This window comes from Panthera tigris, chromosome X (genome assembly GCF_018350195.1).
Source record: "Panthera tigris isolate Pti1 chromosome X, P.tigris_Pti1_mat1.1, whole genome shotgun sequence".
Taxonomy (NCBI): Eukaryota; Metazoa; Chordata; class Mammalia; order Carnivora; family Felidae; genus Panthera; species Panthera tigris.
The window spans coordinates 16,168,761-16,182,086 of record NC_056677.1 but is presented as its reverse complement, the minus strand read 5'-3'; the positions used below and the strand labels follow the sequence as shown (position 1 = coordinate 16,182,086).

Sequence of the window (13,326 nt, the reverse complement as noted above, 5' to 3'; positions counted from 1 at the left end):
TTTTGACATGCAGATTGTTTTTGTTTGAGGAGGTTATGAAATATTGAAGAAAGAATTATAGAGCTGGAAAGACCTGGGTTTGAGTCTTACTCTTGCTGTTCACTAATTGACTTTGCTGAGCCTTGGTTTCCTCATCTGTAAAATAGGACTGAATTATACCTACCTCATGTTCTTAGGGTTGAATGTGATGCTTTCGTAAAGTACTTTTTATAGTCTTTGTCAGTTATTATCTTCTCTAGTGATTTGGGCTGCAATAAATAAATACAATTTTTGGTTATTGTATGGTTTCTCAGAACATTGCAAAATGTATATTTATTAGGTAATTACGAAAAATAGTGATTTTTAAATAATTCTTTTAGGAAAGAGAGAATTGAGAATCTTTTTCTCCATTCTTCCACTACCTCTTTTGTGTCCACATTAATTTAGCCTGAGATTACAAATCCTACCTTTAGCTTTCTAAGGTTTTATATTGTTTATATACTTATATCAGCTATTTACTCTTCATTACTGACCCTTTCTCCTTTAGTGGGGTTAATTATTTTATTCATTTGTTTGTAAATATTAAGTTGGTGTCAGTATACTTCACCAGTTCTTTCTGACCTCAATATTCTTAAGTTCTTACTTTGATTCTCTTTCAACGGTCTAGGACATACCTTTGAACAAATTATGAAAAAAGGTACTAACAGGATGGTGAACTTTTATAAGACTTTGCAGATCTAAGAATAATTTCCTGTGACCTTTGTACATGAAAAACTAGGACAAGGTATACAATTCTTAGTTCATAACTTTCCCCTTTCAGCTCTCTGTAAGTCATTACTTCATTGTCTTCTGGCATTTTATTGTTGCAGAGGAAAAATCTGAGGTCAATCTGATTTTAGTTCCTTTGAAAATAACCTGTTTTTTTCTGCTTGTATGCTTGTAGGATTATATCTTTATCCTTGAAATTTAAAAACATTTGCCAGGACATGTCTTGGTGTTGATGATCTCTGTTGAACCTTCTCAGTCTCCAGTCTCAGGTATTTTTTTTCAGAACTGGAAAGTTTTCTTATACTTTTGATTGATTAAAATGCTGTTTTTTTTTTCTTTAGGAACATCTGTTATTCATAGATTATTTCTATGTCTGTCCTCCATAGTTTTTTAATATTTTCTTTCATTTTTTTTTCATTTATTCAAGTTTGTCCTCTGTGGCATGGATTCTGTTTTCTGCAGTGTCAATTCTGATATTTGCTGTTCACAATGCAGATTTAATTTTGGCTACTGTGTTTTCATTTCTTAATTCTTACTTCAACATACTCCTGTTTCATAAGCAGAATTTCCCTTAGGGGTACACTCTAAGAAACATAAGATGGGGTTCAGGCCTAAAACTGATCTATTTTCTGAGGCCATAACCACAGGACCAGACAGAAAAAAAAGCTTCTGAAAGGGTCCTCTAAAACTTAAAAACATAGATATAACCAGAGGTCATTTCTACCCTAGTCTAGAAAGTAGAACAGTCCTGAGTAATAGCAGGTGTTTAGTTACTCAAGGAATAGCAAAGCAAGCATAAGGGCACCTTAACTAGAAATAATGGATTTTTCTAATATATTGGTTGTTTTTTTCTCATTATAAAAAGAATAGATAATAAATGCATATAATTTTGAAAATACAGTACAAGAAGAAAATCCTAGGACCCAGGTAACTACTGCTAAGATTTTATATATGTTTTGCCAGTTACATGCACACATTTTGGGGGGGGTGCAAAATTGGGGTCATACTATATAGTTGTGTATCCTTTTTAATTTAATATATTACAAGCATATTTTTGCATCATTAATTTTTTGAGGCCCTTATTTTAAGCATTGCATAGTATTCCTACATATGAATAGATGTGTTATGATTTATTTAACCAGTCCCCTGTTGGTCATCTAGATTGTTTTCTATTTTTCAGTATAATGAGTATGATGAATATCACTGTACATAAGTCTTTATGCACATCTCTGATATTTCCTTAGGATAAATGAGGAGCTGATTCTTAATCCTGTCATATTGGTAAGGATTATATACATTCCTTATTAAGAATATAAAATGCTTGTTTCTTATTGTTTCAATGTGATTGCATAGAAGATTCTTTGGATTCTGAATAATTTGATGGTATCTGAACTGAAATTCAAGAGAGGTTTCTTATGCCTCATCCTCAGCACCTTCATGCAACTTCTATTCCATATGCTTTGGGCAAGAAGACCACTGCTCCTATCAGGGAGCTTGGAAGGCAAATATACTTGTGGGAACTTGAGGGTGGTAAAAGAATATTTATATATTGTCCTTGTTTATTCCTACAACCTGGGTCTCCAGATTAGCACAGTAGAGCTCTGGAGCCTTTCTTTTCCTCCTCCCTTCCTATTATTTCAGGTTCTTATTCTCTGTGAGGAATTCTTTTCTCCCAGTGTTCATATGTATATTTCATTTTTACATAGGAGGATGTCAGTAGATACTTTCTAGTAATCTCAAGGTAGCATTTTACTAATCATGTATCTTTTTTTTTCTTTTTTTTTTTTAGTTCTAGTATACTCATACATGATGATCTCCTACTGGGCTCAAAGCATTTTTAACGTATTTTATATTTTCTTCAAAGGTATCAAACATCAACTCAGAAATGTGCATTGTTGTAACATGCCATTACAATAAAACAATCTGTTTAATAAAGTTGCTTAAAACGAAACTTTTATTTAGTAAAATATTCGTATTTTTTAACATTTCAGATTTTTTCTTTAAGTACTTGGGAATACCCTAGAAGTCCTGAAACCTTGGTTCAGAGTTACTGATTTGAATTGTTCATCCTCTTGAAACCAGAAAGATGATCTTAAGTGATCATTTTATATCACAACCTTAGAAGTTATTTTGAAAAGAATTCCTGCTGAAATGCAAGCTAACAGTCTCCTTTGTCTGATTTGTTCTGATGAGACCCATATTGTACGTTATTCTAAATTTTGACTTTTACACATTTCAGACTAACGGAGTAAAGCATGATTAGCATTTCCTAACCTTTTCCAGTATTTCACATAATATTTGCATATGTACAATCTGCCAAGCTCTGTAGTTTTTTGGCTGGATGGCATAATGGTGGGATGAGAGAGGATAAATACATTTGCCTCACTTTTAAACTATCCTTTTTGTCTGTACTCATTCTTTGGCCACATCGTATAAAAATATACCACATGTATGAATGATCTCTTTCACCCTGCTTGGTGGGAAATTGACTATATTAGGTGGTGAAATAAGTATCTCAGCACTCTCCAGTACTTCCTCGTTGCTCTACATCTTTAGAAGTTAACTGTAGAAGTGTATGTATTACACAGTTCAGGCAAAAGAGAAGGGACAGGAAGTAGCATTTACTGAGCGTCTACTGTCCTTTGATGTATTCATTTAAATGCAACATCTTTTTGAGATAGATATTATATGCATCTTACAAATAAAGACACTGAAGCTCAGAATGTTGAGTAACTTACCCAACATCAGGTAACAGCTGGGGTTTAAACCTGGTAGTGAGGTTCGACCACATGTGTTTTGAAACTGTAGAAGTTGAAATATCAAGTCAGACTGATGGCCCATTGTAGCCTAATCTTTAGTGAAGCCAAAGGCCATTTTCAAAAAGGAAGCTTTTTAGCTGCAAGAGTAATTATGCTCATTTCTAATAGATAACATTTGAGTCCTTATTTTGATGAAATGATACAAAAGATTTGTTGAAGTAAAAGTGCTTTTTAAAGTAGATATTTGTAAAGCTTCCCCAATATGTAGGACAACATTGGCTTTTATATTTTCCTGCCTTAAAATTAAATTGTTCAAAATTTTCAGTCTTTGCTAAACTCACAAAGGAAGTAGATATTTTTGCAAAAGGTAGAGCATAAACTGCCTTTAGATCATGTTTCACTTAATTTTTTTTTTCAGATTGCTTTGTTAGTATATTACTGTTAATTAGCTGAATGAGGAGCTTAGAAAAGAAAATACATTGTAAAATTTATGGATTACATGAAGATGAAAATAGTGAAGAGGCTGATTAGCAGATTCAGAAGTCATTCTGTAGAGGCTGTAGTAATACTGTAGAAGATCACAACTAGAAAAAGATGAATCAAAAATTTGAGGTTTTCTTCATGAGACGAAGCGTAACAAGTATGGGACTTAGTTGCAGTAGAAGGAAGACAAGAATTTAATTGACAGAAAACTTAGTATGACTCAGCAATGTGTTTCAGACATTTCAAAAACAATGCATATGTGAACTGAATTAATAGAAGTTTGTTATCTAGGACAGGGGAGGTGATAATGTTCCTTATTCTGCATTGGTTGTATCAAGGTTGGAGTGTTAATTGAATGCAGTTCTGTATACCACCCTTTAAGATGAATTGAGTGCATGCTCAGAAAATTAGTCTCATCTGTCTAAAAGGAATGTTTGAAAGAACTTGAGTTATCTAGTGAAAAACAGACTCAGGATGATTTACAGTCATAGGTGTAGATTTACTTCCTGTGATTTTGCAGATAGACTACAGGCAAGTTAGTCATCGTATGTTAGTAATCCTATTAAAGGGAATTTGTAGCTGAGGAAAATTACTATATGATGAAGAATCTTATCTAGCAGCCAGTACTTTTTCTGAGATAGTTTAGTAGGCTACCACATGAGTAGTACATTCTTGTTCTGATAGTTTTCAAATCTAGGTGAGAATGGCAAAAAAAGAATTGAAGCATATGTTTATTTGGAACAGAAGACTTTCAAGATCGCTTACCAATCCTAAACTTTTTTTGATTCAAAGATTAAAAGGACTTTGTGGAAGTATTATTTTATCCTCAATGAAGCTACCTCACCTTAATAATAGTAATTTGCATTGGTACAGTTCTTTATGATTTATAAAGTACTTTCTTTTGAGTTATCTCAGTTTTGAGTCTAACACTAACCCTTTGGGTAGACAGGGCACGTATCCCCATTTTAAACAGATAAGGTAGTAGGCTAGAGACTGTCTGAATTGCCAAAAATCATAAAACTTGTAAGTGGCAGACCTAGCGCTCTATCTCTGGTCTACCATTCAAAGTTTAGTGCTGCTTCTACTATACCAGTTTGCCTTAAAAAGTAAGTAAGTTATAAGTTGTGATTCTTGCTTTGTATGCACTGAAAATTACATGGAACAGATGGTTCTCAAATTATATTCCCATGGAAAGTGTAATTGTAGCTCAGTTAGACCAAGGGTTCTAAGAGTCAAATAATGGGGATCCATTCAGCAGATCTGTGTTATAGAAAGAGAACTCTGTGTACAATTAATGAGAAAACCTAGTTTGCACTACTAGATGAATGATGGTACCATTCACTAAGATAGCAAATACGGGAGAAGTAGCAGATTGGTGGGCCATGAAGGGGGTGACTGAATGTTGGATATAATTAAAATAGCTACCATTGATTGTTTATTAAGTTCCAGACCCTGTGCTTAGGATTTTATATCCTTTATCTCATTTAGCCTTTACAATACCTCTCTGAAGATGAGACTTTTTACTCTCTACTTTTCATATGAAGAAACTAAAGCATAGTTTAAATAATTTGTCCAAGGCTTCATACTAAGTGTAAGAGCAGAAATTTGAATCTAGGTGTCTGACTCCAAAACCAGCATTCTTATGACCTAGTTTAAAGTTTATCTGTGATGTTTGGATAAAAACGATCAGTATTCAATTGAGTAAATGGTTGTGGGTTTTGGTAGAAAGATGTATCCTGGAGTTATTTGAGTCCTTACCATAGCAGAGAGCAATACTGTAGCTTCTGAAAGTGTCTTAGGATAATAAAGATTTTATACCTGCCTCCTCCTTTTCTGCATTTTAGCACCGTTTCTGTGCTTTGTAATATTGTATATGTATTCCCTAACCTAGATGCATACTCTATGAGTGTTTGAAAATAAAAGGTGCTCTTTTTATGGGTCAGTATACCTGTGAGACCCTCTAGGATGGATCTCTAGGTTGGGGGTCATGTTTTCTTAACCCTTCATCTCCAGCTTGGCACCTAAATCTTAGTGTGAATGAAATGAAACGGGTGGATGAATGGATGGATAAACAGGGATTTAGAGAGTAGACAGAGTTCAAATTCAAAGCATCTGCCTCATGTGGGTAGGGTAATGGGTGGGCTACCTTGCATATCCTAGTTAATAATGCTCCAAAGATGGTTAGCTTAGATCCTTGTACATTTGTTGAATTGACAAGTGGTCAGGGGCATTTACTCCTTTTTTCATTGAAGTAATAGAGAAGATGTTGTGTTCCTGACTTCTGGTTTTGTTTTGTTATTAATTACACAAATAATACATATTCATTGTAGACACATCAGAAAATTCAAATACGCAAAACAAACATTTTAAATTGTCTAAAATTCTACCACCCAGAAATAGCCACTGTTAACATTTTGGTGTATACCCTTCCAGAGTTTTTCCCATAGAAATATATACATTGGAACATGTATATATTTATTTAAAATGGGATCATTACAATCCATATTGTTTTGTAAACTGCTTTTTCACTTATTACATGTGACTGTCTTTCCATGTCAATAAATTTACATCTTTATTATCATTTTTAATGACTGTATAGTATTCCATTATATGGATGTACCATCATATATTTAACTAGTTCTCTATTGTTAAGAATTTAGGTTTCCAATTTGGAGTTCTTTTTGGAAAAATTTATGGTGAGCATTCTTGTATGTACATCTTTGCACACTTGTTTTAATACAGACTTAGATTATCTTCCTAAAAGGTTGTGCTGATTTATACTTTCCCTAGCAGAGTATATCCTGAGTGCTCTTTTCCCCATACTCATATTAGTGCTGGGTTTTATTTTTTCTGTAAATCATTACCAGTTTGAGAGGCAAAGGTATCTTTCTGTTAAATGTGTATCTTTGATTAGTACTAAGGCTAAACTCTTTTTTCCCTTATTGCTCATTTCTGTTGAGGTTCATCATTTTTCTCTTACAGGTTGGTAAAACAAAGGTCTTTATGTCATTGAGGATACCAGCCCTTTGTCATATGTTGCTTTTTTTGTAATCAATTTGTCTTTTTATCTTTTTTGTGTCTAGTAGATGACATTTTAAACTTTTATCAATTCAAATGTCATTTTTTCTTTATGATTTCCACCCTCCTTACCCCATAAGTATTATTTACCTATATTTTCTTATAATACTTATATAATTTTATTTTTGACATTTAAATGTTTAATCCATCTGGAATCGATTTTGATATGGAGATCTAGCTTACTTTTCAAATCCTGAAATAACTAATCATTGTCCTGATTAATCAGTCAATGGAGTTGGATTTTAGAATGTGTTTTGCCATAGAAAGTATTATAAATGATGTTTGGTGAGATTTAAATAATACTATTTGTAATTCATTTAACTATTAAAATAAACTCAAGGACTCACCTGGAAAGGTAATCATCATTTGTTATATAATTTCCATGGAAAAATGTTTTTATAGTTAACTTTTAAAGCACAACCGGTTGCATATTGACAACTACATACTTATCTGGTGGTTTGGTACTTCATTAGAATCCTGTAGGGGTGAAAATATTCTATTATGATTTTTCTTTGTCTGCCTTCATTTAACGTTAACTGATGTGAAATCTCTGTTGGTAACTTTCTGCTTGCTGTGCTTTTCACAGAATGGACAGCAAATTATGGATGAACCTATGGGAGAGGAGGAGATTAATCCACAAACTGTAAGTAAAATATTGTATCATAAGGGATATAGATAAATCAGATACCATAAAATTTAAGTATTCTTATTTTTTAACTGGACAAAATAATGATTCTACGGTATTAGAAACTTGTTTATGACTTCTTAATTTTACCAAAATATAATCTTGAATATGCCAGTGCCTTTTTTTTTTTTAGTTTATTTAGTTTGAGAGAGAGAGAGAGAGCATGAGCAAGGGAGGGGCAAAGAGAAAGGGGGAGAGAGAGAGAATCCCAAGCAGGCTCTGCACTGTCAGCACAGAGCCCAATGTGGGGCTCAAACTCATGAACCATTAGATCATGACCTGAGTCAAAATCAAGAGTCAACCACTTAACCTACTAAGCCACCCGGGGCCCCTGCCAGTGCCATTTTTAAAAACCGTTTAATGGAATGCCTGGTGGCTCGGTCAGTTAAGTGTCTGACTTTGGCTCAGGTCATGATCTCACGGTTTGTGAGTTTGAGCCCCACATCCAGCTCACTGCTGTCAGTACAGAGCCTGCTTTAGATCCTCTGTCCCCCTTTCTCTCTACCCCTCCCCCATTCGCACTCTCTCAAAAATAAATAAAACATTAAAAAAGAACTGTTTGATAAGACTGATCTTACGAGAAAGACAAAATAATTTGCTTTGTGTTGTTGAAAGTTTTTCATTAGTACCTTACAGCTTATTTTAAAAAAAAAATCACACTAACCATAGACACATTAGGACAAAAATATAAAGTGATTCTTTATAGAAATATTTAATGTATGGGCACCTGAGTGCTTCAGTTGGTTAAGCATCTGACTCTTGATTTCGGCTCAGGTTTCGTTGAGTTTGAGCCCCGTATGAGCCTTAGCGCTGACAGTGTGGAGCCTGTTTGGGATTCTCTCTCTCTGCCCTTACCTCCCTCCCTCACTCCCTCACTCCCTCACTCGCTCACTGGCTCTCGCTCTCTCGCTCTCTCGCTCTCTCGCTCTCTCTCTCTCTCAAAATAAGTAAACATTTTTTAAGAAAGAAATATTTAATGTAGAAGATAAACGTTCACCCCTTCCTCATCTTGTTTTTTTATTTACTCCTAAGTCCCCAGCACCTAGACCAGTGACTGGGACATAATAGACACTCATTAAATATTACATGAATGAATTAATAAATTCTCCGCCTATAAGAGATTCATTGTTAGAAGTTCAGTTATTATCTTTTTATTCCATACATAAGATCATTATTACTGATACTTACAAAATATATATACTCTCCAACTGTTCTTTTCACCTACTAAGTCTTGAACATCTTTTTATGGCAATACATGCAGATCTGCCTGTTTTAATTTATTTATTTTTTAAGTTTGTTTATTTTGAGACAGAGATAGTACGAGTAGGGAGGGGCAGAGAGAGAGGGAGACAGAGAATTCCAAGCAGGCTCCATGCTGCCAGCGCAGAGCCCAACACAGGGCTTGAACCCAGGAAACCATGAGGTCATGACCTGGACCAAAACCAAGAGTTGGATGCTTAAAACTGATTGAGCCACCCAGGCGCCCCAATCTGCCTCTTTCTAAATTGTTGCATGATATTCTATTTTATGCATGTCCTAGACTTAATATAATTTTCCTCCTATTTATTTTTGGGAACTTGTGTTTCAGTAGGATATAGTTTTAGAGAAGGATGTGCTAGAACAATGGGTATGAACATCTAAATTTCAATAGACATTGCCAAATTGCTGTCCAAACCAAAAAGGTTGTAAAAGTGTCAGTGTATGAGAGTATCTGTTCAAGCGTATCCTATTCAACCCTGGATATTATTAGACATTATTTTTCATTCAAGCCATTTTAAATAAACAATACTTTCTCATTTCAGTTGGCATCTCATTTGATTATTAGTGAAGTTGAGTATCCATGTATTACTGGCCTTTGTATTTTTGTGTTTCACCAACTTTCTTTTGTGTTGCTTATTATCTCCTCATGGTCTATATGATCAAATACATTCTGGATATTAGCTCCATGTCTATAATGTCTCTTGCAAATGTTTTCTCCCTATTTAACATTTATTACGTGGTCTTTCATTGTATGTGTACAGAAGTTTTCATTTTTAAATGGTCAGATCTGACTTCTGGGTTTTATATTTCAGTTAGAAGATCCTTCCCAGCCCCAAGGTGATAAAAATATCCTCTTACATTTTCATCTGCCACCTATGGTTTTGTGTTTTACATTTAGGTCTGTGGTCTACTTGGAATTTTAGTTCCCATTATGATGTAGAAATCTCACTTTTCTTTCCAAATAGCCTTTTGTCCTAACCTCTACTTACTGAACAAATAAAATCTATACAGCTTACTCATTCAAGATTCCTCTTTTATCATATATAAAATTGCCATGTACTCCATGTATTAGTTTCCTAGGGCTGCCCTGACAAAGTACCACAAACTGGGTGGCTTGAAATAACAGAAATTTGTTCTCTTCTCATACAGTCAAGAAGACTAGAAGTCCAAAACCAAGGTGTTGACAGAGTAATGCTCTCTGAAGGCTTTGGGAGAGGATCTTTCCTTGACTTTTCCAGTTTCTGGTGCCTGTCAGCAGTCCTTGGTGCTCCTTGGACACATTACTCCAATCTCTACCTCTGTTGTCACATGGTGTTTTCCCTATAAGTCTCCATGTCCAAGTTGCCTTCTTCACATAAGGATACTAGTCATTGGATTAGGGCCCATCTTACTCCATTATGACCTCATCTTAACATTATTAAATCTACAAAGACCTTATTTTCAAATAAGATCACATTCATAGATCCTGGGGATTAGAAATGGAATATACCTTTTTGGAGGACACAGTTCACTTCATAGCATCCCTGAATGTCTCACATACATTTTCAATTACTGTACTTTTACTATGTTTTTTTTATGTGGCGAGGCAAGCCCTCCCACCTTTTTACTTTTCAGAATTGTGGTCTTATACATCTTCCAGATGAACTTTGCAATCAGTTTATCAAGTACTCCTGAAAAGGTTATTGGGATTTTTATCAAAATTCCGTTAAATTTTCTGATTAACATGAAGAAAATTATTTTAATAATTATTAAATAATTATTAAATAATTTAAAAATTATTTTAATGTTGAGTCTTCACTTCCCAAGAACATTTACTCTGATATTCTTTTATATCCTTTATCAAAATTTTATGGTTTCTTATAGTATTATACATTAATCTATTAAGATAATTCATGGGTATTTTATAGTTTTTGTTATATTATAAGTGGGATTTCTTTTCTGCTGTCTTCCATCCAGTTATTGCTGGTATATAAAAATGTTTTATGTTTTTTATGCTTTTTAACATCTTGGGAAAGTTTTCAGAAATCATGCAAATTGTCATGAATATTTTGTCACTTATGAAAGAGTAAGATCATTGTACTCCTCTTAAAATCATCAGTGGTTTTGTGCTTCCTTTAAATAAAGTCCGAACACTACAGTGTGACCTATCAGGCCCTGTATAATAAGGCCTTTGTGTACTTCTCTGTGTCAGCCACATTCCTCTGCCCTCTCCTGAAAGTGTACTCACTCCAGTGTATCAGGTTCTCTTTTGCTTATGGACCTTCATGGGTGATAGTCCCTCTCCCAGATTTCTTTTCCCTTAGCACCTCCCTCCAGTTAATTCCCAGTCATCCTTCAGGTCCAAGTTTGATATCCCTTCAACTGAGGTATCTTCCTGACAGAACTACCATTTCCATTTCTGCCTTGAGCTAAGTGTTTTTCCTTTGTGCTTCCATAGCAACCTGTGAGTATACCCTAAATGGCAATACCACATTAGATCCCATTACTTATTTACTTATTCCCTAGTGAACTGTGAGCTGCATGAGGCATTGACTGTGTCTGATTTATTCCTTGTTTTAAATCCAGTACCCAGTAGGTGTTCAATAAGTGCTTGTTAATTAAATGAATGCATAAACTAAGTGTTAGCTAACACAGGGTCCCAGGCCTGTGCCTGGGACCTGTGCCTGAGGGTACCTTCACAGTTAGTCTAGATTTCTACACCTCCCAAGCTATTTGAGGCATTCTACTTCATTCATCTGTAGTATATATTTATTAGCATTTAAGCAAACATAAAAACAAATAGTAAGTGTTAATATTGATTTTTCTGCCACCAGTTACCTATGTTTCCTTATGTAACACTTTCTTTGGAAGGAAAACCTTCAAATTTTTTATTCTCTCTAGTTTAAAACCATTTTCCATTGTGATATTGTATGCCTTATACTTTCCCTCAGAACATTAGTAACATTTACATCTGGAAGAACATCGCATTTTAGAGATAGGGTCGAAAAAACGCAGGACTAAAATATTACTAGCATTGTGGATCAAGTTGTTTAGCAGAGCATTCCAGATTATAGGAATTAGGATTGAGTATAAGACAAAAGCCTAATATTTACTAGTTCTTTAATGGTATTAAATCCAAAAGATTGTCAAAATATATATTAGCCTTATACTTTTAAATTGTATTTGCCTTTAGTGTACAATTAAAAGTTTTCATTTTGTCAATTACTGATAATTTAAATAGCAAAAATGGAGATCTTGCATTAGTTATGTGTTTGATGCATAAGCATTAGTTATGTGTTTGATGCATAACAAATTACCCTGGATTTAGTATCTTAAAACAACATAATTTTCTTATCTCACAGTTTCTATGGGTCATAAATCTGGGAGACCCAGCTTAACTGGGTCCTTGGTTCTCTGAACCCTTGGTTCAGAGTCTCACAGATTGCAGTGAAGGAGTTGGCCAGGGCTAGATTCTCATCTGAACTTTGAAAAAGGTTCTGCATCCAAGCTTACATGTTCATTAGCCCAGATTCTTGGCCCATAGAAACTGTGATTAATAATTATATCAATGGGAGCTTTTCAACTGGTGGGCTTTCTTGTAGGTTGATTGGCCCCTTTTAATGTAGAATGTAGAATATGATGAATAGCCAGTTTTGACCACAATAAGACCATAAGATAGATGGAGAGTAACAAGAGAGAATTAGCCTGGATCCTTTATTGACCTAATGATCTTGTGACACCTCTTCACCCTAATTTACCCTCTTACCTGTGGACTGCTCTATGAGAAAAAAAATAGGCACTTACGTTGTTTGAGCCATTGTATTTTGGGGTCTTTTTGTTATAGCTGTTTAGTCTGTACTCTGACTACTTCTAATCGTTCATTAGCCAAGTACTTAGTGAGTTTCTGTTAGGTACCAAGAACTCTGCTAGGCTGTTGGAGGCATACAAGCATTTAAGGGAAACTTTTAAGTCTTTAAATGGAAAAATAAAGTTGTTTTTGTCCTCTTCTCTTCTGGTAAATAATCACACAAAATAGCAAGGAGAGTAAGAAACAGAAACATGGTCTTTGAAGTTAGAAGACTTCTGTAATTTGAACCACAACATATAAATATGAGAAGCAGATAAAAGAGTCAGAACAAGAGGACCTAAGTTAAAGGACCTAAGTGCTTTTAGAGGGCTATAGGGGCAGGAAGTATGCCTTATTTATTGCCCTCACAGCCCCAGAAGAGCTCAAGAATGAGGTTGCCAGGTACCAGGGAAAGTGGAAGAATGCCATGAGGCTGAAAACAGAGATTGGTTGAGTGTCAATATAAACAGCCTCCATTCTCTTCCCTC

General features: G+C 34.6%; 1 protein-coding gene across 11 annotated transcripts in view; it reads left to right on the top strand.

Moving 5' to 3' along the window:
* The window catches only part of RPS6KA3 (ribosomal protein S6 kinase A3), a 156,521-nt gene that overhangs the window by 61,679 nt on the left and 81,516 nt on the right, over positions 1–13,326 (top strand). For 4 of the 11 annotated variants that reach the window (XM_042974978.1, XM_042974977.1, XM_042974982.1 and 1 more), the window contains exon 2: positions 7,654–7,710. In XM_042974978.1, coding sequence (XP_042830912.1) covers positions 7,669–7,710 — 42 coding nt within the window. In that variant the 5' untranslated portion in view covers positions 7,654–7,668. Of the gene's footprint in view, positions 1–570; positions 1,017–1,612; positions 1,675–1,927; positions 2,029–7,653; positions 7,711–13,326 lie in introns of those variants that run through there. The other 7 variants (XM_042974972.1, XM_042974971.1, XM_042974970.1 and 4 more) reach the window with 6 other exon arrangements.